This window comes from Fukomys damarensis, unplaced genomic scaffold (genome assembly GCF_012274545.1).
Source record: "Fukomys damarensis isolate Sample0158 unplaced genomic scaffold, DMR_v1.0_HiC HiC_scaffold_27, whole genome shotgun sequence".
Lineage (NCBI taxonomy): Eukaryota > Metazoa > Chordata > Mammalia > Rodentia > Bathyergidae > Fukomys > Fukomys damarensis.
The window spans coordinates 17,045,469-17,070,468 of NW_022900939.1; the positions used below are offsets into that span (position 1 = coordinate 17,045,469).

General features: G+C 40.9%; 2 protein-coding genes across 2 annotated transcripts; one reads left to right on the forward strand and one right to left on the reverse strand.

Moving 5' to 3' along the window:
• Positions 1 to 2,143: 2,143 nt before the first annotated feature.
• On the forward strand, positions 2,144 to 9,491 carry LOC117283539 (sperm motility kinase 4A-like). Its single transcript, XM_033756815.1, has 2 exons — positions 2,144 to 2,974; positions 6,294 to 9,491. Exons 1-2 carry the CDS (start codon positions 2,350 to 2,352, stop codon positions 7,073 to 7,075), a joined length of 1,407 nt encoding a protein of 468 aa, XP_033612706.1. The 5' UTR covers positions 2,144 to 2,349; the 3' UTR covers positions 7,076 to 9,491.
• Positions 9,492 to 17,560: 8,069 nt separating this feature from the next.
• Positions 17,561 to 24,990, reverse strand: LOC104854215. The gene is made up of 2 exons (XM_010612652.3): positions 23,084 to 24,990; positions 17,561 to 19,060 (listed from the first exon to the last, which is right to left on the reverse strand). The coding sequence occupies exons 1-2, from the start codon at positions 24,972 to 24,974 to the stop codon at positions 18,969 to 18,971; spliced, it is 1,983 nt and encodes a 660-aa protein (XP_010610954.3). The 5' UTR covers positions 24,975 to 24,990; the 3' UTR covers positions 17,561 to 18,968.
• Positions 24,991 to 25,000: the final 10 nt, after the last annotated feature.

The window sequence follows — 25,000 nt, forward strand, 5'->3', positions numbered from 1 at the left end:
TTATAAATAAAGCAGAATTTTTTGGGAGCCCATTAGGGATATATCTAGAAAACAATCAAGAAGTAAAATATAGAAATAACTGAGGAAGACATTAGGTCTGCAATTAGAGAATGACGCAGGCCATGGTATCTTTATAAATCAACCACATGATGTGAATCATTTATTAAGTTCATGGCAGTGGATGAGACAATGCTGAGCTTTAAGAACAGAGTCTGCCAGGGATTTAGCTCAGCGGTTCGGCCATCTGCCTTGTAAGCACAAGGACCCGAGTTTGATCCCCGGTACCAAAAAAAAAAAAAAAAGAAGAAGAAGAACAGAGTCTGCACTTGCAGAATTGCTGAGTTGCTTCTCAGCACTGGTTGTGTCATTTCATTGTAGACATCCCAGCTCAGTTCCTGAGACTAGGTTGTTAAATGAATTTGTTGCTAAATGAGGAACTGCCTATAGTATAATATAGCATCGTATGTGCTTTACAATATTCAGAACAAAGAAGTGGTCAAAGGAAACTCCAACTTGGTAACTTTGCTTTTATCTGCATAACTCTTACATGTAGTACTGTGATGTACAACAGAACTAAAACTACAGTAGTATACTGCACAACACAATCAGTAAAAATTACAGTACTGCATAACCAAGGTGTATTGTACCAAAAGAAGACTTTGAGGCACTACAAATAAGATGTACAGACCTGTACAAAAAAAGTCCAAGCAGCAGGTTGTAAATCTGAACAGTCACTAAACAGGTTAAATAGGAAATAACTGCATTGGTAATAACTAGAGTTGAGACATCCATTCAACTGATAAATAGATAAAATATGGTATCACCACACAAAGAAACAGTAGTCAGAGCTGGGGATTTAGCTCAGCAGTGCTGCTGCCTGTCTCACAAGCACAAGGTCCTGAGTTCGATCCCCAGGACCAGAACAACAAAAAAGAAACAGTAGTCAGCCAGAAGAAGGCATGAGTATTTATACATGCTACAATGTGGATGAGACTTTCAAATAATGCTAAGCGAAAGAAGTCAGTCACAAAAGATCGCGTACTGTATGATTGCATTTGTATGAAATGTCCAAAAAATGTCAAATCCATAGAGACTTCTAAGTAGATTAGTGGTTGCCAGGGAAGAGAGAGAGAGAGAGAGTGAGGAGTGCTTTGATTAACCAGGATGGGCCTTCTTTTTAGGGTGATGAAAATGTTCTACAGGGTGGTGATGCTTACATAACTGTGAATAGAATAAAAACCCTTGAATGGTACACTTAAAGATTATTAAAGTGATGAATTTTATGTTACATGATTTTTATCTTGGTTTTTTAAAGTTATTATAAGGCCAAGCAGCTGGATCCTCTGGCTCTAGCACACAGGCTCTCATTGTGTACTCTCCCGCCTCTGATACTGCAAGCTGACCTAGTAAATCCACTTGCATAATTGAAAAAGTGATTCAGTGATATATGCACTCCTGTGTTTATAGCAGCACAGTTTGTAATAGCTAAAACTTGGAAACAGCCCATTTGCCCATCAGTTGGAGACTGGATAAAGAAGATGTGTTTTTTCTGTAAAATGGAATACTACTCAGCCATAAAGAATGAGAAATTAGATTCATTCATAGGAAAATGGGTATATATTGAGGATATACTCCTCAGTGAAATAAATAAGTTGCACATGTGTACATACCAAATAGTTTCCCTAGTGTGAAAAACTATAATAGTACATAAGATCCTAATGAGATAATTGACAATGTAAAATAGGAAGAAAAGGGCTAAAGGTGCAGGGAAAGTTGGAATTGTAGGGGAAAGGTAATAAGGGAAAAGAAACAATATGAGAAAAAGAAAAAATGGAAATAAAGTATTTGTAAATGGGGAGGGGATGAGGGGGTGAAGGGAGGGCAGGGACTAGGGGAAAAAAAGGAGAACCAAGACCTGTCATGAAAAGGTACGAGATCCAAATGATGAATGTAACTGTACTGTATACCTAAAATGTACCAATAAACTCAATGAGAGAAAAAAAGTTTTTAAAGTGATTATATTATTACTTATCTTTATGTTTTATAATATGCCTAAGGCGATATCAAGATGTTGAATATTTTTAAAGGGAAAATATTTAATATGGCTTTAAGTACATAAGTAAAATGAATTGAGTAACCTCTCTAAACTACTGATTGCTATTTGTGTACAAGACAAGTCATAGATAAAGTAGAAATTTATTCTCCTATAGAAATTCAAAGAATACAATGTGCCCAATGAAAAACAGTTAGCTATATAAGGCCAAGGCTCAGGTGGGTCTGTTGTGGGTAGATGGAGACTGTTGAGAGTTGGGTGGAGATTGTTGGAGATTTGGTGATTGATTTGCTGCTATGGGGAGTGTAGGATATCGTTACACTGGGTCAAGCAGTGTTTATGGTGAGCATAGTGAGGGAACATCCTGGCTGGGCCTCATGACCAGCTCATACAGATACAGACTCCAGGATAACTATGATGTGCTGGGCCTCATTGGAGAAGGCAGCTTTGGCATGTTGGCACGACATCGTGGCACACGTATGCCGGTCGCCGTAAAGGAGTTAACAAAGGCAGAGGTGCGAGCGGCCTACATTACGATGGAGGTTGGGATGTTGAAGGACCTTCGACACCCTAGCATCACACAGTTGCTGGAGGTTATAGAAACTAAGGACAAAGTACACCTGGTCCTAGAATATGTGAAGGAGGTCAACCTGGGGCTAGAGATCTTCCAGATAGAAAATCAGATGCTGCAGGAGAAGGATGCCTGGAGGATTTTCCGAGACATCTTGGGAGTGGTGGATTGTTGCCACCAGCAAGGCATTGTACGTGGGGACCTCAAGCTCGAAAATGTTTTGATTGACACCCAAGGCCATGCTAAGGTATGCACCTTCAGGTTCGGATTCTGGTTCCTCCCCGGGGAGGAGGTGCCTGAGGTTGGTGGCACGCAGCATACTTTGCCCCAGAAAGAATCTTTTTTTTTTTCTTTTTATTGAGTTTATTGGTACAATCCAGGTATACAATACAGTTACATTCATTATTGGGATCTTGTACCTTTACATAATAGGTCTTGATTCTCATTTTTTCCCCTTGTCCCTGTCCTCTCTTCCCCCCCTCCTCCCCTCCCCATTTACAAACACTTTATTTCCATTTTTTCAGTTTCTCATATTTTTTTCCTCTCCCTTATTACCTTTCCCCCACCCTTCCCACTTTCCCTATATCTTTAGCCCTTTACTTCCTATTTCACATTATTAATTATCTCATTAGGATCCTGTGTACTATTACAGTTTTTCACACCAAAGAAACTATTCGGTATTTCAGTTAAAGAAGTCTCTGTATGAACATTAAAAATAGGGAATCCTAAAATAAAACTAAAAAGGAAAGTAAAAGAGAAAAGGCAGTGATGTAACATTAAAATAATCCTTAATTCTGAAGATGAAAATGGTCCCTGAACATATTTAAATTGCTTCTTGCTCTTATAGTCTTATCTTATTCTTTTTTTTTCATTATTTAGAGAATACTTTGTTTCTGTAATCAAACCCACATAGATATGACCTTACATGTTTAGTATGATGTGTTATCCCTGTATACATGGAAAAAAAATTAAAAATAAGAATAAAAAAAAATAACATTTCTAGACCAACATGGCTGTCCATTTCTATACAATGCCAACTCAACACAGTAAATTGGGATGACTTTTTCCAAAATTGGCAGCACTGTTAAAGTTTCCCAAAATTCAATTTATATATATATGTGTATATATATGTATATATATTTATATTTATATAAAAAGACTAATAATAGCAGTATGATATTATGCATCGATAGCAGCAACAGCTTTTCCAGGTTCTGCAGTCATCTGAACAAAATTATAGACATTCAGCACATTCTATTAACAAAAAACAAAACAAAACAAAACAAAAAGAAACAAAGAAAAGAACAGTATCCAGAAAACAGCAAAGTTCTGTTGCTGTTGTGGTACCTGGCACCATTTTTTTTATTAGCATCTTAATCATCATCTGGAAAGAGAACATTCTAGAGTAATATCATTAAATGTAGCTCTGGTAGAGCACGGTCCCTACTATGTATCATAAAGCAGGTATAAGATATTTTACATTCATAGAGATATGATACAGTACCATCCTACATCAATAATACTAGAATCAGTTTTGGTTTGAAATTTACTTTGTCTGAAAATAAGATTGCTACTCCTGTTTTTTTCTGGGCTCCTGTCACATGGAAATTGTTTTCTATCTTCACTTTCAGTCTATGGGCTTCTTTTTGCACTAGGTGTGTTTCTTGTATACAACATATTGTTGGATTTTGCTTCTTATTCCATTTTGCCAGTCTATTTCTCTTGATTGGTGAGTTGAGGCCATTGACATTGCTGGTTATAACTGATATGTACTGACTTATTATTGACATGCTATCGGCCTTTTGTTGACTCTTTTTACTTTTTCACCTTCCCCTTTTAATTTCTTGCCTTACCTATTTGATTTGCTCTGTTGGGCCTCATGGTGTTGTTGCCTTCATTGTATTTTTCTAGGATCTTGTTTAGAATTCCTTGTAGTGCTGGTTTGGTATTCATGTAGTTTCTCAGGTGTTCTTTATTGTGGAAGTGTCTTATTTCCCCCTCCATTTTGAAAGAGAGTTTTGCTGGATACCTCAGTCTAGGTTGGAGGTTGTTTTCTTTTAGTACTTGAAATATCTCATTCCAGGCTCTCCTTGCCCCAAGGGTTTGTGTTGAAAAGTCTGCTGTGATTCTGATGGGCTTTCCTTTTCATGTGATTTGTTTCTTTTCTCTTGCTTCTTGTAGTATTTTGTTCTTCTGTTGGGTTTCTGGGATCTTGATTATTATATGTCTAGGTGTAGATTTATTTTTGATTGTAGCTAGTTGGGGTCTTATACGCCTCAATTATCTGAATGTCAAATTCTTCCCCTCTGTTTGGGAAGTTTTCTGTCATTAATTCTGTGAACAGCTTTTTAAACTCATTTGTATTTTCTCCTGCTGCTTCATGGATTCCTATCAGTCTTACGTTATTCTTCTTTGGATCATCTAGGAGTTGTTGGATCCATTTCTCATGATCCCTTACTGTTTTTAAGAGACCTCTCTTTTCATAGTCACTGACTGCAATCTTATCTTCTATATCTGATCTTTGCATTCTTTTATTCTGTTGCATACACTTTCAGTGGAGTGTGAATCTGTTTTATGGATTCCATTTCTTTCCTAGGTTGGGCATTTATTTTTTCCTTTTCTTTCTTATGCTGGGCCTTCATGGCATCTATCGTGGTCCTGAGCTCATCAATTTTTTTGTCAGTTTCTGCTCTAGAGTCTTGAATCGCGACTTCCATTTTGCTCACTATCTCTATGATTATCTGGGAAATTATTTCTGTTTTGAATTTTTCTAGAGCCTGATTGATCTGTTTTGTTACTTCCTGTGCTTTGAGTTCAGGGTGTCCTGGTCGTTCACTATCGGCCTTTTTCATCCTCATTTGCCCTACTGTTTGCCATTGGTGAACTGGAAGTCTGTCCTTGTATCTTGCTTAAGTGTTTTCTCATTTTTATTTTTGTTGTCGGACTGTCCTTGGTTTAATCTCTGGGTTATCACCCAAATCTTCCTGATATATTTGCGCCCTAGCTTCTGTGTCTCTAACGACCCACAGACATTCTAATCTTCATAACATCAGAGAAACAGCTCATCAAATCATCCGCAATGCTTTATCCCAACTGATACAATCAGCAGCACATTAAGATCAAGCACAACTTGGACACTGACCACCTGTGGTAGTCACTAGTCTATCACCCTTAAATCATTTGAATTAAATTGAAATCAATAAGCAGTCCAGAACATGTCTGAAGTGAACAAAATTTCAATATAGTGTATTTATCATTTAATGGCTCAGACAGAGCGAGGATGCAAGTCCCCTGGTCACAGTTAGCCGATGGCTGAACCCCATGATGCTGACTGACCTCGGGCTGCAAGGCCCAGATTGAGTTCCCCAACCTCCTGAATGGTTGAACTCCATAACGCTCTATTACAGGTTTCCCACGCCCTTTCTTTAAAGATATTCAAAGTTGGGAACTCAGAAAAATACCCTTGATGACCACCTCTGCCTCTGCAGAGTGGGTCCAAAGACTGGCACAGTCAGGAGGTCTGAGAGTGCAGGGGGAGGGCTTATGGGGGTTCAGGGGCACCCGCGCGGCTACCTTCCCAGTGCTTAAGCGATGGCGGCTGGGTCGGGAGCAGGCGTGTCTCTCCTTCCCGCAGTGAATCAGGGCCCAGGCTGCCTCCCCACTCTTGAGCAATGGCAGCTGGGTCCGGAGCAGGCGTGTCTCCAGAAAGAATCTTGTACCAGGCGTATGAAGGTTCTACCCTGGATATCTGGGCCCTTGGCATGATATTATACAAGATGATTACTGGGAAATGTCTCTTTTATGAGGATCCATCCAAGATAATGGAAAATATCATTTTGGGGATTGTCTCTTACCCGGACTTCATCTCCATGAATACCAAATACTTCATCAGAAAGCTCATGAACCGGAACCCCAGCATGCAACCAACAGCACAGAAGGTGCTGAAGCACCGGTGGCTCCAGGGTATCCGGCTGCCCTGTCCTCCTGAGCTGTACCCTGTGCCTGCAAAGAGGGCAATTCTAAACCGTATGGCTGGGATGGATTTCGACCCACTAACGGTGATGGACACCCTGAGGAGGAAGGAGTATAATCATGAGACAACCTTCCTGTTGCTGCAGAGCCAGGCCCTCCAGGGGCTGGGCTTCAGAAACCCAGTGAAGACTGTGCATGTGGCTGCAGAGGAAACATCATGGTGCCTGACAAGTCCTGCAGTCTCACCTCACATCCCCTGGACAGCCAGCGAGCCTGTCTCCTGTACTGGCTGCTTATTCCCTGGACTGAAGCCCCGAGGAGAACAGGGTGGCATAGGCTTCCAGCCACCCATGACCATCCAGAGGACCCCAACTCTCAGCCTGTCCCCCCAGCCTGGACCTGCCGCTCCCAGCATGTTCTGCCAACCTGACCCTGCCATTCTCAGTGTGTCCCGCCAGCCAGGCCTTGGAGCTCCCTGATCTTGCTCCAGAACCACCTCTGCCCCTGCCAACAGTGGGCATTGATACTGGAAGGCTCTCAAGAGGAGCATCACAGGCTGCCTACGGGCCCTGTGCTGCTGCTTCCTGCCACCCTGTGGGCACCACCGAAACAAGGTGGCCCCAATTACAGAACCATGAGACACAACTCTGCGGACATGGGTGTCCTACCCATGTCAGATCAGCCACATGGAGGAAGCCACATCCTCCGTGGTAAGGAACTTCTCTCTGCTCATCTCCTCGCATGTCCCTGTGTGAGGGTTTCCACCAAGGAGCTGCAGAGGAGTTGCTGGAAGGATGGTGAGCCCAGGTGAAGAGAGCAGCCCTGCCTATTCTGAGGACGGGGACACTGCTGTTCCCCTGGCCACCATGTAGAAGCCTAGACTTGGCCATGCTGTGAGCAGCCCAGGAGTATGCAGAGGCCACACTGATCCTCCGCCCGCTGATTGCACAATGGGAGCCACCCCAGCCCAGTCACCAGAGAGGTGTGTGGCGGCATCTCTACATCATCCCAGTGCCAGCCATGGATCATCCTGGCCCAGAAGTCAGCACAGCTGAGTCCTGAGGACCAGGGCCATGCCTCAGCCTAAGTGGACCTGGCCAAGGCCCTGAGCCCCATAGCTAACATCTCTGTGGCCTCCCTGCCTCCTCCTCAGTCATCCAGGACACAGTCGGCCACAGCCCAAGGCTGTCGGCTTCCAGATGTCTCACAAACTCAGCCTCTCTTCTACCCATGTGCCATCAGCAATGTAGAGCAGATTTGTTCATGGCACAGATGTTGGGGACACTCAGGGCCAAGGACAGTGGTGCGGGCACTGCAGACACCAGAGGTGCGGGGCCAATGTGGAGGGCTTGTGCAGGTGAGAGCAGGAGGGTAATTTAGGAACAGAACACGGAGACAGTCAAGGGATCAAATGAGCCAGCCTCTGCCCCAGAGCAGCTGGCTGAGGACTGATTCGGTGACAGCACCCAGGGACAGCGCTGCCGTGTGACCAGCACATCAGTAGAGCTTCAGCATAGTGACCCACGTGATTCTCTGAGAGTGCTCGGTGCCCAGGGCTGCTCCTCATCTTCCTGCTGTCAGGATCACTGAGATTTTATAGAGAGGGAGCATGACTCCTGGAGGGCTGAAGTGAAGTCACAGATTTGTACAGGGAGAACAGGGCAGGGTCAGATTCGAGCCTGGAACTTCTCAGCTCTTGGTCATACTGTCATCTAGTGAGGAAGACAGCCTGGGACACCACGAGAGGAACAACAGTGTTGGCACAAGATGGTGGCCTTAGTAGCTTTCCAGGCTGTGGCAGGACACCTGAGATTCATCAGCAGAGGTTTCAGTCCAGGGTCACTGTGGGCTTGGGGCAGCACAGCACATCATGGCAGGAGTGTTGGAGGAGGAGACCCCTTACCTCATAGCACCTGGGAAGCAGAGTCATGAAGAGGCCAGATCCCATCATCCTGGTCCCAGCCAAGCCCCTGTGACCTCACTTCCTCCCAGTAAGCTCTGCCTCCTCCCAGGAGCACAGCTGTGTGGTCCACACTTTCAACTGTGAGCCTACGGGGCACCTCAGAGAGAAGACAGAGGAAGACAAAGGAGCAGTAGGAGGGGGACTTCCCTGATTTGTCCCTTGTTACCCTAGAGAGGCTGCTCTGGGGGCAAAGAGTGCTGAGCCCCCAGGTGCCTGCAGACTGCACAGCCTCCCATGTGGGTGCAGGTAGATGTGGAGGCTGGGTGAGGGTGAGGCTTGTCCAGCACAGCCATGACTGTATCTCACAGCCCACCATGGCGAGGAGCTTTTACATGTCCTCCCTGCTCACCTCTTGCCAGGCCCGTGTGTGAGGGCTTCCATGAAGAAGCCACCAAGTTGTTGCTGCAAGGATGGCAAGTCCAGGTGAAGAGAGGCAGTGCTGTGAGCTCTGTTTACTGGGCCACTGTACTGCCGCCCTGGACACCGTGCAGATTCCGGGACATGGCCATGCTGTGAGCAGCCCGGGAATATGCAGAGGCCATGCCGAGCCTCTGTCCATGGAGTTCAGCATGGGAGCCACCCCAGCCCAGCCATGGGACAGGTGTGTGATGCTGCCCCCAGATGACCCCAGCCACTGCCATCAAGCATCTTTCTCCTTCTAGAAACTTCTGTGGACCCTGCAGCATTCTTTGGGATCCTCCCCACCCATGCTGCCACGTGCATTCTAGTTACCTCTTGGTAACCATATGGTAACTGGAAGGAACAGCAGCAGCAAGAATGGGCTAGGTCTCAGCTCCTTGGGAAAACTTGCTGCCCTCTCTGGGGCTTCTGAGTCTCTTAAGAGTTTGAATATGGAGAGAGGGGGAGGCACCTCAGAAAGAGATTCCTGGAGGGAGTGAAGGGAGGGCAGGGAAAAGGGGGAAAATGAGAACCAAGACCTGTCATGTAAAGGTACAAGATCCTAATGATGAAAGTAACTGTGCTGTATCCCCAGAATGTACCAATAAACTCAATTAAAAAAAAGAAAAGAAAAGAAAAACAAAAATCTAATCTTGGAATTAAACTTAGCTAAAATGCATTTCAACAAACAATATGTGTGAAGAACTCAAAAAAAGAACTATAACTAGCCATTGATTACATGTAAAATAAAATGCTAATTAAAACAAGAGGCTGCTTTTAAACCATTGTTTTAAAAAATTAATACGTGTTGACCAGGCATGGTGCTGCACACCTATAATCCCACCACTCCTGAGGGGCTGAGGCAAAAGAATCACAAACTCTAGCCCAGTCTGAACAACACCTCAGTTGCACATGAACTAGCACAAAGAATGAACAGGTGGGATCTCTTCTTATTAAAATCTTATGAAGAGGAATAAGAAGTGTAAATCAAGTGTAAGAAGACCATGAGAAACAGAAGAAAAAAAGAAAGAAAGAAAGAAAAGAGAGAGAGAGAGAGAGAGAGAGAGAGAGAAAGGAGAAAGAATAGAGACCCATGAAGGTAAATCTAAATTTGTGTGTATGTTGGGGGCGGGGGGCGGTTAAACCCAGGATCATTGCAGTAAGCTACATTCACAGGCCTTTTTTATTTTGAGACGAGTTCTTGCTAAGCCCCTAAGTTGCCCAGGCTGGGCTGTAACTTATTATCTTCCCATCTTAGCTTCCCAAAATATAGGGAGGTCAGGTGTGTGCCAGGACACTTAGCCTAGGAAACATCAATATCTCTTTCATCCACAGAGATTTTCCATTAGGGGCCAGGGATTTAGCTCAGTGGTTCCACCGCCTGCCTCTCAAGCACAAGGACCTGAGTTCGATCCCCGGTACCAAAAAAGAAAAAGAAAAAAAAAAAAAGAGAGAGATTTTTTCATTAGTTTACCCTTTATACAATCGTGGGTGAAATTTTCTATTTTAATATAACTGAATTCCTTTTGTATAAATCACTAATTATCTAAAGCAAGTAATTCAAGACTGTCCAGAACTGAGAATAATTAACAAATTATTTAAACAGACCCATCTTTACACTTCTATTATCAAGAACTGTCAAAGAACCATAAAAGTTTAGCTATGCAGGAATCTTAGCATTCATTCAGAGAAAATCATTTTTTCATTAAATTTATTGATGCTTTTTAGGTATACAGTACAGTTACATTCATCATTGGGATCTTGTACCTTTACATGATGTATCTTGGTCCTTATTTTTTCCCTATTCCCCTGCCCTCCCTTCGCCTCCTCCACCCTTCCTTATTTACAAAGACTTTGTTTCTATTTTTTCCTTTTCTCATATTTTTTTCTTTTCCCCTCTTTCCTTTCCCCTACCCTTCCCACTTCCCCTACTTCTTTAGACTTTTTCTTCCTATTTCACATTATCAATTATACAATTTGAACCTCATTTACACTTTCAGTTTTTCATACCAGAGAAACTATTTGGTATTTACACGTGTGTCCTGCTTATTTCATTTAAGAGTATGGCATCCATATGCATCCATTTAACTATAAATGTCTCTAGTTTCTTGTTCTTTATGTAGTACTCCATTTTATAGAAAAACCACAGTCTTCTTTATCCAGTCTCCAGTTGATGGGCAATTGGACTGTTCCCAAGTTTTACTATTAGAAACTATTATAAACATGGGTGTGTATATATCACTGCAGTATGATTCTTTTAATTCTTTTGTAAAGATACCCAGCAGAGGGATAGCTGGGTCAAATGGGACCCAGGCAAAATCTTTAGAAGAAAATTCAGAGAAGTGATTGCTCAGTCATCCAGTTAGAGAGAAGCATACTTAAGACCAGAACTTACTTATTGGTTTATTCACTTAGTAATCAGGAAATCCTGCTCTGCCAGGTGAGGCACTAAGTGGCAAAAATGCAAAGACGAGTACATTCTTTTCCTGGCTCAAGAGGTATTGACGAAGGAAGCAAAGGACAGTTTATAAACTTTACTAAAGCCGTTAGTGCTCATCAGCAAAGACATGATGGCTAATCCACATTTTATATTTCAAAGCTCAGTTAACAGCCCACTTGACGGCTTCCAGCCATAGCAATACATAAAATAACAAAAGATTATCTTCCACCAAAGGAGGAATAGAGGGATCCTGGCCTGTAGTTTTCCCAACAGGAATTCCATGGAATGTGTGCCTTTAAGTAGGACCAGCAAAATCACTACTGCATTATTGTCCTTCTCTGACATGGAGATAATGAATGATTCTTTTACTTGTTTGTTTGATTTGTATTAAGAGACTTACTGTGTTGCCCATCTGGCCTCAAACTCAAGATCTTCCTGCCTCAGCCTCCTAAGGAACTGATATTACAGATGCACACCATCACACTGGGCTCAACCAGTTATCCTCAAACACTATCAATTGTAAAGGTAGAAATGCATAATTTGTTTAAACTCCCTCTATGTTGCAGAAGGAATTGGTAAGTGACACACACACAGAGATGCAGAATGGAAGTCAAATAATAAAAGGTTTTTATTTTGCCAGCAAAATGTCAATCACACTAAGAGCAGTGCCACTGATCGACCCTGTACTGGGCTGCAGCTTCTTCTTTTATAGGTTTTACAGCCATGATCTCATTTAGATGGTTATATTTCAGTTCACATTGCCCATGTACAAATTATAGTGACAAGACAGTTAACTTTAGCCCAGATATAACAATTCCTTGTAGTTAGGGAGTTTACCTTAAGATTCACCTAGCTATCTATTCTAGTGCACAGGAATGGGGTCTTCAAGGTTAGGAATAAGGCCAGATGTCCCATTTTACTGTCTCAATGCCTCCAGTGTCTGTTAATTGTGAACTAAGCCAAGCAGATTGCTGTTACAGATGGCAGAAGTCATTTTACATTTTTCTAATATTTTGTAAGTTTTTAGATTATTTACTAAAGTTCTCTCTATCATTTACACATGCTATATATATAAAGTATGGTTTGGCAACTAATGCTAAATGAACTTAGGTGTGAAAAATATCTGTTCACTTAGAACATCATGAGAATATGAGTTGACATACGGAGGCCAGAAAGGTGTGACAATCAGAGAGTATGACTGTGATGATAAAATTGATAAAATAAGTCTGATGAGTGTAGAATTATATTACTTGTAAGAATGCCAACTTCTATAACAGAATGACAGTTCTATGACCAGCTCTGACACAAGCCCTTGTCATAGTCCCCTGGAGGCAGATGAGAAGCACATTGATTCAAGTTCCTATGTGTCCTGTAAGGACCATAAGGATGACTGTCTCTAAACATAACTTTAAGTTCTTATCACTACCAAGGGTGAGAGAGAAAATCAGATTGACCTCTGACACTGTTCTTGATTTTATGTAATTATTTTTATTAACAATCACTGTTCTGAAATGATAGAATTAAATATAAATTCTGTCAAATGTTTCCTAAGAGGGATTTAAGATAAAATGTTTAGGCCAGACATGGTGACCCATGCCCATAAGCCCAACGCTTGGGAAACTGAGACTGGAAGATCAGTTTGAGTTTGAGGATAGCCTGGTATACATAATGAGTTTAAGACCAAGCTAAACTACACAGCAAAAGCTTCACACAAAAAAAAAAAGAGAAGAAAAACAACAAAAAGATAAAATCTTTAAACCGTTTGTTTGTTTGATGAACCTGAAAATATGGATAAAATAACAAAAGATTATGGATATATTAGTAACCTTAAAGAATAACACTTTCATTTTCTACTTGCTGACTTCACTGGGATCATAGCAGTAATAATAGCAGATAATTGATGTTGGATCATCAAAGCTAAAATGTCACAAAAACATTTAAATTCAGTAAAGCCACTTTCCTGTTCAGAGTAATCTAATGACACTTTCATCAGTGTCCTTAAGGATGTGGACTCGACCTTATGCTACAGTGCTTCATAGCTGAAACTTTGCCATTTCCTGGCTCAATTCTTGAGTCAGTCTTCATGCCCACACAGTAAAGCCAATTTCCATTCATTCTTGAATTCACACAGGTAAGAGGGTAGCTATGTACTCAACTGAGAGATGTGTTACCACATTAACCCAAGTCCATTAGTCACAGTGCTCTGATTTTTCCTTATTTATTTGAAAGAAAATAATTCACCTAATACCCTTCACAGCTTAATAACTCAAAGAAAGTACTTGAAAGAGTCAAGAACTGGGCTAAGATGTGGCCAAAGGCTACCCATTTACTTCCTGCTTTAATAACCCTCTGTGTGAAGTGTGAATCACAATATCCCAGTTTCAATGAGAAATACTATCTGTGAGAGCACTTAAAATACTTTGAGAAAAAAAGGCACAAAATATTGTAACTTTAAAAAGCAATTGGTTACATAAATGTGCAAATTTCCATGAATGTCATTATATTGTATACCTTAATTGTACCGATAAAATTTAAAAAATAAATAAAAGCAAAATAAATGAATGCAGCAAGGAAACAGAAAAAATCAGAAGCCTTGAACATTACGTTACTGATCTCTTTCTCCCCCCGCCTCTCTCTCTCCTTTTTGCCAGCTAGCCTTAAAGTATCTTGCAGTTCCATGGTGGTTAAAGTTTGTGTACCATCATGCCAAAGGCTGCAACACTTGTTAGGACCCATATTACAGGGAAATATGCAGAGACGGAATTCACCACTGAGAAACAGACTTTGACTTTTCTATCCACCTCCCCTCACAATCTGTAAGCCCTGATATTGATGTAAGCACAAAGCCTCACTTGTTTTGATCCAAATATCCAGATATGTGGGTGGACTCATTCTATCAAGGAATTTCATCAAAATTCACATCTGCTGATTTCATAGCATGAGGCGTTTGACCCTTTGCCTCCCTCCTTATTAGCAAGAAACACTTTTCCTACCTGAGAATAAATTGCTTCTGCCTCCTGAAAATGTATTGAGCATAAATAAGGTAAAAAGCGCCCTGCTCAGTACTATGGATAATACAAAAGATGAATGAGTTAGTTTTTGCCCTTCAGGATTTCACAGGCCCACATTCTTAGATACAGATCTCAGCCAGAAACAGTTCTCTAGAAGGAAGGCTGTGATGCTTATCTCCCTATTCTCACGGCTTTGTGCCTCAAATAGACTAAATTAATACTCAGAAGAATTTGTGTTCTGTTGACAATGTCTCCTGTTTTTTGTTCAACTGGGATGTGAACATTACTTAGTACCTTCATCATTTGTGTGGCAGCTCTCAGACTCTAATCTCAGGGACCCCTTCCTACTCTTTAGCCTCTTATGTAAATTATATCATGTTACATTCCATGTAACATTGTAAAACATAAATTTCCAAAATATTTCAAATCAGGATAGCACTGAGTACTTATTTTATTTGGTTGTTCCCATATAAACTCAATGAAAAGTTCAAGACTTCAAGGTAATTATCTCTCTGAGAATAGTGACATAATAACTATCACGATAGATATGGCCAAAGATAGCTAATATAAGTACAGAAGTAACAAGGGAAGAAGCAGATTTTGTTAATTATATAAATCTCTATATAAAATGTACATGTTGATACTTTAGACCTGCCGCCATTGAAATACGATAAAACACAAGCATAGGCTTGCAGGTATTTTATCAGTCAGCAGAGTGATGACGTCATTACAGGTCAAATAGCTTTGGGAAAATTCCACTGTATGCGAAAGTGAAAAGGTCAAATCACATCATCTCTCTCTTTCTCTCTCTCTCTCTCTCTCTCTCTCTCTCTCTCTCTCTCTCTCATCTCTATCTCTCTCCAGGGTCTCGATACTTAGTTCAGGCTGGCCTTGGACTCAGTACGTAGCCTTGCTAGGCTCGAACTGGGGAAGATCCTCTTGCCTCATCCAGCTGACCTTAGAAGCGAGCATCACCGTATTGGGCCTGGAAGTAGTTTTGACCTCAGAGATCCCTTGGAGAAAGGATTTTGGAGACACTGGACTGGTGAACCACTATTTGAGAACTAATCAAACTGCTTAATTTTCAGGTCAGTTCTTATTTCCTATTACTAACAAAGTGTATCTCTTCTGACGTGTATTTTTTTCTCGTCTCTGGACAACTCTTTGAGAATAATTGACCTAAAGTGACCCCTAACTTGATGCAACTCAAAGAGAAAAACCTCCAGCGGTCGGCTGGCGTTCTGCTTAACCCTGAGAGCTGAAATACAGCGAAACGCAGGCTCTAGAAGCGAGCCCCACAAATCCAGCCGCGTCACTAAGGCGGAATCGTAGCTCGTGACCGGAGACCGGGCTCACGCAGGGCTTGGGACAGAAGCCGGGAGACGCCGGCGGAGATCTGCCAGCCGCAGGTGAGCCGGGACCCTCCGAGGAGCAGCGCCACAGGGTGTCCCCAGGCAGACGCGCCCTGCTCCCCACCGCTGGCGCGGGCAGCAGGGCGCACGGTTCCGGATTGTCTCCGAGACTTAGGGGGGCGCCAGAGACCTAGGGCCTGCGGCTTCTGGGGCGTCTAAACAATAGGGCTCGGATCCAGGGGCTGCTGCAACATGTGCGGGGAGATGCAGGTACCCGGCCTGGGTGGGATCGGACCCCAACACAAAGAGGAAAGTGTCCGATCCGCACTGTGCAGAGTCTGGGCGTGGGGACACGCTCTCGGGGGCCACTTTCCCCGAAACGAAACCGTGCTTGGGGCGCATTCGCGCGGTGGTTTTGGGTACAACAGGTCAGGTGACTCAGTTCCCACCGAAACTCAAAACTATTGAGCCAGGGACTTTTTTTGATGTGTTTTGTGTTTTGTTTTTTGTTTTTCCTTTGTTTTAGTTTGTTTGACAGCTGCTAGACTATGTTTACACTTCTGATTCTACTTAGCCAACTGCCCATAGTTACCTTAGCATTTCCTCCTCGCACAAGAAAGCTAAAGGACTTCAGGCATGCGCCAGAAGAAGGTAAGCAGGGCTGTGCTTCCGAGAAAGCCTGTCTGGGAACCCCGGCCGCCTGTTAGAGATCTCAAACGGGAATTATATGCCACCATGAACCATAGAATCCCTAAATTAGCGTTCAGTTTAATTTGTAGCTTATTTGGTAATGTGGTGGGCTTTTATGTTCTTTACAATGCATGCGAAATTATCTCTGTGAGTATCCTTTGATAAAATATATGTTTAAGATCTGGTTTGTGGCTAACTTTCAATTTCTGAAAATGAGTGACTTATTCTAAATGAAGCTGTGGAGTAATTAGTAGGAGCACAACTGCTTGTTGTTTCTGGGAAGTTGGACAGGGCGTCCTGATCTAGTTTGGACTTGTTTTTGAGCTACTAGGGTTAGAACCCAGGGCTTTGGGCATGCTAGGCACCCAACCTACCTGAGTCCCTAGTATGGACTTCTTCTGAGACCCTGGGCCAAATACTTAATCGCTTTGGATTGGAATGCCTTCATCTGTGAAGTGATGAGGATAAAGTCGGATGATCTCTCAGGTCTATTTTGACTTTGAAAAGTCTAGTTGTGTAGATAAAGGCAGATGGTTGAGAGATGGTTTGGTACTTACTTACCTAGAACTCCATGCTGTTTAGGCTCTAGACCATAAACAGATTAGTTCTTTGCCTATATCTTAAAAGCCTTACCTAGAAAAGTCAGAAAAAAGAAACAAAAAGGAAAATTGCCTTTGGCTCTCAGCATTCTTTTCTTTTTTCATTGTTTTCCCTCACCCCAGGGCCCCTACATGCTTGTCCTTTATCTCTTCTCATCCAATCCTGCTGTCAGCCCATTTTAATTTGAGAAAGATCTGTTACACTAATACTTCTCACTGACTTATTAAGGATTAATACAGTTTTTTGAGTGTGTGTGTGTGTGTGTGTGTGTGTGTGTGGACAACACCTCAGGTTAAAGGAGGCAAACTCCAATGCCAGAATTCTAGGCAATTGGACCTCCCAAGTCACACCAAACGTATAAGCCATATAGATAAAAGGCTGATATTAATAGGACCCGATGTGACTCCCACAGAATGTGAGTGTATTCATTCATTCACATGACATAGTGTCGCGAGCACCGATTTGCGTTTCGGGATCACGGGTCAGCGCATCAATGATTGCCAATTCGGTTTCGTTTTGATCAATGCTTTTACTCTCATTAACAATACAAATACAAGCCCACACAAAGGATACAACTACAATTGCCAGCGCAATCCAGAAATAATGCCAGCCCATAATATCTCTAACACACTCATAAATGCTATCATGCTATAGGTGAGGGCATACGACCTGGTAGATGTAGTCTGGTCTCAGGCTTCGCAGGGTCGAGCTGCGACTTCGATGTTTCGGCAGTCAGGATCAGGTACAGCGTGTCAGCATCTCGGACAGAGCAGGGATGCAGATCCTCTGTTCCAGGTCTGGAAGCTCCTGCGTCTCGGGCAGAGCTTCAGCAGGTCATCTTGACGGAGTCGTCAAGCGACGTCATCTGTCTGTAGTCTTCTCCTTTTATACTTTAAGTCATTTCTAATCTAATACATCCATATGCTCTATCTAAGTTAACTCCTCAACACTCGCATTACCTTACTTCAAACTCTTAATCTTATGTCACAGCAGTCATGTGTCACGGCACACGGTCGGGGGGGGGAATTCCCCACATGTCACAGCAAACTCTTATCTGTCTTAACACTCAGCATCCAGGCTGTCAGCTTCCAAGCTGTCAGCTATCAAGTCTCACTTAATTTCACTCTAGTTTTACTTTGCTTAATTCTGCTTTTTGTGGGTCACAAAATCCTATGTTTTACATGTTCACTACATTCCACCCCCTGACACCTGAAATGATGTCAACATGAAAGGTGTCACTATTGATCCTCCCCTTATATACATGGGGAATCTCAGAGGTCCGCAAGACGGGGGTTTACAAAGTCATAGCGTCGAAATCCTGTGGACTCAGTTACTGACATAATATGTCGATGTAACCCTTTTTGTATATTTAAGTTTTTCATTCTTCTATATTTTCTATTCATTTCATACCAAGTTGTATAAGCATTATATTCAAAAAGCAATCCTTGTAAAACTGGTTTTAGTAATGTTCTAATACACCATGATTGTAAAGATCCTGGAATATAGAGCGACTCTTGTGAGTTTCTACAATACCAATCACCTTCCAGAAGTTGTTGAGCTTCTTCTGGTCGATGTCTAATTAAATTCTTGCATAGCATATAGTTTGGATATGTTCCCTTGCATATATAGCAAGAGATCAGACTTGCAAGAATGTGTAAGAATCTTTCAATCGGGTGTGATTCTATCCATCTTTCATTATGTAACAGAAAATGTTGTAATAGAAGCAATAATCTATCATCCTTATTTATGCCAGACAAGAATCGACTAGAGAATCTATTTATGCAAAAATGGCAATCAAAGATATTTCTAAATTCTCTAGGTAATAATCCCATATTATATAATAGATCATGAAGCGTATGGCAATGCAATTTGTAATAATGTAGTAACACAATTTTTGGTCCATTTGGTTGCATGAGATCACATTTTCTTCGCGAGGGATTTCCATTTTTCCTTGACCTTGGCATGTCTTCGTTTCCTGAAGATTCTGAGTAGCAATCTGAGAAAGACAACTAAGAGAAACACCATGGATACAACATATAATGCTTCTTTGAAGTATTCCCACCAATGATATAGTGGTGTACAAGTAAAGTCTAATTGTATTAGTCTAGCTAGAAAATCAAAGAATGAACATTTTTTCATATCCTGATTCCATGACTTAGGAATGACCGTATTTGTCCGTATCAATCCTACTAGCTGATGTATTTCCTGGTTTGATCTAGTTAGAGTGTGTTGTGCATTCATAATCTTTCTGTGTATGGACTCTAATTGTTTCTGATTATGTTCTGATATCTTTTGTATTTCCTGATTTTTCTTTATGAATTCTTTATAATGGTCTTTTTCTAGGTCTTCTAAGAACAATTTAGGTGTACTATATAAGTGTGTGGATTGTATGGAAATCTCTGTTACCAAAGTCTCATTTCCTTTTGTTAAAACTGAGCAATTATGTACCATCCAACAACCTACTGGCAATTCATGTGATGTAATAACATCATCATAAGTGGTAGTATCCAAGTTTGTACAATTTATTGATGTGTAATTATTAACACATACTAAGAATGTCCAATCGCCCATGGATTGTATTGTTTCTGTCATTGTTGTTGGTGCTAGTCTTGTTTCTGTTAACTTAGTCTGAGGCATATGTGGATATACAAATACATTAGTGCCTAGACTATAGCATTCTTCCTGAGGTACGTATGCAGGTGTGCCATTGATTGTTATAAAAAGGAAATGATCTATTGGTGTTATCCATCGTGCATTCAATGAATTCCATGGATCCAGTTTTGTTTTCCATACCTGTGGAATTGGTCTTGTATGGTAAGCGGCATAAGCATTATCTATAAAAACCTGTAAAACGTTTAAGGTACATAGACCTTCTTCACAAAAGCTATTTGCAGTGGGGTTAAGTAATGTTTGGAATTCTGGTGTTCTTCTACCTAGACCTGTTATAAACAATGTATCCAATTCCCTAGTCATTTTGTCCAGAGTCATCTTATATTGCACACACATTAATTCATTATGATTTCTTAAAATTTGTTCTTGTGTTGCTCTTTGTTGCATTTTATGTTCTTGCTCTAAAATTGCCATTTCTGCTCTCATTTGTTGGTTGAGGACGTTAAGAGCATCCAATGAATTTGAAATTGCTGCTATTGCTTCTGAAACTTGTCTGTTTAACTTATGGATGTGATTTAGTTCTGCCTTAATTGGTTGTATCATTGCTGCAGATACTCCACCTCCCATAATGCCTCCTAAAAGTGCTCCTGCCATGAAAGCTCCTACGGCTAATAATTGCAAAGGTTTCCTACCTGTCTTTAAAGGTGTTGTGTATTGCAGGCCGTATGTTGGAGTAGAGTCTGTGCAGTAATTTGGAGGTGGTGCTAAAGTCTGTAAATCTATCTTTAGTTGTACTTTCCTAATTCTAGGGAATAGTATCAACTTAGCAGGTGTTTGCATGTCTGGCACAATCATAGGTGCCTCCACCACTGTAGATTTATTACTTGGTGGTGGATATATATAGCCTTGTGGAAAGTGTGCTGTATAGAGTTTATAGGTTTTTGTTACATTTTCTGATATTCGGCGTGTAATTCCACCTCTGTCCAGTAATTTCCCTTGATATGGTTTCCTGTCTGGCCATATTGTGTGTGAAAGTGGGAGATAATCTATTGTGTCCCAATCTAACATAAAGGTTGTATTTAATCCTCTTGGAGCATGTGCTATCCATTCTATCTTATTCCATTTTTGTATTATTGGGTCCAATCCCCATGTTGAGAAATAGTATGGAAAACCTGTGTGGCGAAGTTGTAAGCCTTGATTTGTGGATATATTTAATGTCCTAAACCATTGTATGGATCTATTTATTCCTGTTTTGTAATAAGCTCTTATGTTATCTCCACTTAGGAGATTCCTTACTCCTTCAACTGTAAATGAATATGTTGGGTTTAAGTCTTCTATTAAGGGTAATGTATATTTTACTTCTTCTACTGCATCTGTTATGTTAACGGCTGGTTTATGAATTGCTATGGTTATACTTTTACCTAGAGAGACGGGTTCCTGTACTGTTTCCTTTTTCCTGATAATGTTAGTAAAATTAAAGTCTACATCATACGGAATAGGGAATTCATCTAATCCTGCCATATGATGTGAGCATAAGAAACGAGCTGTTTCACAAAAAGGCTCTGGTTGTTTAAGAATTTTTTTTGGCAAAGGCTGTATAGGGTCCTTGCATTTGTAATACTTGAATTTGGCTAAATGAGCTAGTTGTGTTTCATTTATCTGATATCTCAATTTCCAAGGTTTGTCTGTGCCAGTATATATCCATTTGCCATCTGTATTCTTAAATAGGGTTTTGTTAATTTCTTTATATTCCAGAAATAATGCTGTGTTATTACTATGTTCACAATAATGTGCCGTATTGCTGCCATTCTTTCTCTGAATGGTGTGGGGCCAAAGAAATGTCTTCACATATTGGGTATCAGTATTGGAGCCCATTATTCCAATAAAGGTTATCTCAACAGGATAGTAGATACATGTCCATATGAGGCAGTTTGAACTATTCTGAATTGTTATGTTGCATATGTGCGAAGGCTTAAGGCAAGTGTTCCAAGATGCTTCTTGTCGATTAAGTGTCCATGGTTGTGGTAAAATATTTGTCAATAATATTGGTTGTCTCCAATGTTCTACACCTAAGGGTAATATTTTTGACCAATCGGCCCATTCCCAGGCTTCTGTAGTGAATGCCTTGGGAACGGCCTGCTTATACTGTGATCCTGAAATGTTCACTGGTGTTAGATTCCCATAGAATGGAAGATTTGGGAAATCTGCTACACACAATATAGAATGTTTCAAAACCTCACTCTTATTCTGTTTTAATTCCTCCATGAAAGAATTTGGGCATCTATTACCCCATGGTGGGGGTAAATGTGGTATTCCTTTAGATATTAACCATGGTTCTATCTCCATCTGGAAGTTTTTGTCCTTTCTCGTAATATTCAATGGTTGCATCATTGCTTTTACGTCTTCATCACTAATATCACTAACATCAATCATATCGTCTCCACTACCATCTTCAGTAGAGTTTCCACTAGAGTTTCCATTAGTTCCTCTGTCATCTGAAATTAAATCTGAATCTAAATCATAATCAAAGTCAATTCCCTCTTTTGCAAAGTCAATTTCCTCTATTTCTCCTGTGCTGCGATTGTATTCAGCGAACTCTAATGGTTCCCAGGACTGATATATCATAGGTGCGAACCATTGTCTAGTATAGGTTGTGTTCATTCCTAATCCACATGTGAATGTCTGTGACACTAGGGCATCTAATTGTCCTTCCCATGATGGTGTAATAATCATGGTTTCATATTTATTATTAAATTTAACTTGTGTCATTTTCAAATTTTCCCATGTTTTCCATGCAGTGGCATATATGGCCATATGACTTGTCTTATTTCCCCAAAATTCTATCTTGTGACATTTGATTGGGTTTGGTTCATCTAAACTTGTAGGTTCATCATCTGACATCATACTCATGAAGGTTTTATAGTGGTACGATGGCTTAGTAGCCTTCCTATACTCCTCACAATTTGCATACCAAGCATATTCTATGCAATGTGCATATTTTTGCCACCAGCTGTAGAAAGTACTAGTTATGTGAGTCCAATCTCTAAAATCCTTCCAATAATGTGGCCACCTGTTTGTAATGTTTTTAATCGGTAATTCTTTGAAGTCAATGCCTTTGGTAGTAGGACTCGAGGTAGTTTTTGTAGGACTACTAGAAGTAGTTTCGCAGCCAGTAATAAGGTTTGTTAAAATAATGAAGGAAATGACCAAGAGCATATTGTAAAATTTGTTATCCTTCCTATTATTACAGTTTGGTTTTTGAAAATTTCGCACGCACTTAAGTATGTTGTCATTATGGGTCCTACTACCCATATGGCTATGGCTAGGAATAGAAGTGTGAGCCCTAGTGAATGCATGCATGTCCGAGTGCATCTCATGTTATGATATGTCCTCTAGTCTAGTGAGTCTGAGGTCGCCCTTACCTTGGGTTATCCAGATATTATTTCCGGGTCCAGGGGCGACGACCTCAGCTTTGTGTATGGTATCGTCCTTTTTGCTCCTGTGAACACAAATATGTGGTCTGATTATGTTTCTATTATCCTCCTGTGGGTATTCTATCACTTGGGAGTAAGCTATAGCCTCTTCTATGGGGCTCTTTCTATGTAATCTCTGTCTTTGGTTTAACTCTAACGTGGCCCATAAAATTGCCTTCGATAGAGTTTCACCTATTCTATGCATCAGTTGTGTTTTTAGCAAACCATTCCACCTTTCTATCGCTCCAGCAGAAGTAGGGTTATAGCTTTGGTGAAAGTCCCACATAATTCCTAATGTTTCTGCACATTTCTGTGTTAATTTTCCAGTGAAATGTGATCCTTGATCTGATTGTATTATCTGTGGAGTTCCATATTGTGCACTCCATTGTAATATGGTTAGAATGCAAGTTTGTTGGTCTGGTTTGGTGCCAACCCTGGCCATTCCTAGACCTGTGGTTGCATCTACCATAGTACATGCATATAAATTCTTATATTTCTTTAAAGGTCCAATAAAATCTATTTGTACTAAGGAATTAAATCCTTTCTTACTTCCAATGTTTCCATGGTAATTGTGATTAAATCTCAGTCTATCATTTGGGCAACCATTGCATTGTTTAATTGCTTGTCTAATCTTTTGCCAAGAGACATCAATATGTCTTTGGTCCATCCATTGTTTCAATGCATGGGTGCCTATATGTCCCATTTGTTCATGGAGAGCTTGAATTTCTCTCAAGCCAACTTCAATAGTTGGTTTGAGTTCCTCTTTTTTGGGTACTATTTTATATTCTGTTTTAATTCGCTTTTTAAGAGGATCAATATCCTCAATCTTATAAGTTTTCTTAATTTTAATATTACTCAGTAAACTTGCTAACTTATCTACTACATCATTATATTTATGCATATCATCTTTTTTGGAAGTATGAGCATCTACGTGATATACTATTATTTTTATCTCCTTACTTAATTCATCTAATTCTTTCCATGCATCAATTGACCATATATCTTTACCATTGATCTTCCAAGAGGTCTTTCTCCATTTCCCTGACCAAACAGCAATTCCATTTGCTACACACCATGAATCGGTGTACAAGTGTAACACTCTTTTATTCTCTAATTTAGTTTGCCTAGCTGCTAATAATGCTGCAAGTACTTCTGCATGCTGTGCAGACTTTCCTGTGCCTTGGTCAGTGATTATCTTACCATCTTCTGGCCTATAGGCTGCAGCTTTCCAAGATATTTTGTTATTTACGGTAGTGGAAGAGCCATCCGTGAACCAGGCATTGGGTACTGAGGCAGTATACTCCTTTGTTCCCCATGTGCCAATATTTGGCTGTCGTTCTTCTTTTTCTTTTTTCTTGGGGATTAGATCTGGTGGGATTAACCAGGCTTGGTCATCATTGGACGATCCACCCCCTGAACGCAGTATCGCGTCCGAGGACTGTGAGATTCGTCCCTTTGATGTAACCTGATGATGTTTTATAAAGTCTGCCAAGTACCATTTCCAATGCAATACCTTGGGTTCAATCGGAAGTCCTACCCAGGCCTCACCTGGAGCTTTGATCCAATCCATGATTGGCATCTCGGTCCTAATGATGGTTTCATTGTTCTTAATCAAGGAATGTATAGCCTTGCAAGCCTCATATGTAGCCCAGATGGTCCTCTCAAAAAGAGAGTATTTATTTTCTGACCATGGAAATCTTTTACAATAAAAGCCAATTGGTGTAATTCTATTTCCTTTTGCAAAAATATTCCAATTACCATATCCATTAGTATATAACACTTCTACTATAATAATCTCTCCCTCTTGGATATATCCTAGATGGTTATACTGTTTGATCATGGAGATAATGGTTCGGACCGCCTGTT

Excerpts from the sequence above, each read along its gene's own strand:
- LOC117283539 (XM_033756815.1), top strand. The coding sequence starts at position 2,350 with ATGGGGAGTGTAGGATATCGTTACACTGGGTCAAGCAGTGTTTATGGT. Across the intron at positions 2,975-6,293 it reads GAAAGAATCTTTTTTTTTTT|CAATGGCAGCTGGGTCCGGA; the intron begins CTTTTTATTGAG and ends CCCACTCTTGAG.
- LOC104854215 (XM_010612652.3), bottom strand. The coding sequence starts at position 24,974 with ATGATCAAACAGTATAACCATCTAGGATATATCCAAGAGGGAGAGATT. Across the intron at positions 19,061-23,083 it reads TAATATCTGGATAACCCAAG|TTGTCTTTCTCAGATTGCTA; the intron begins GTAAGGGCGACC and ends TGTTTCTCTTAG.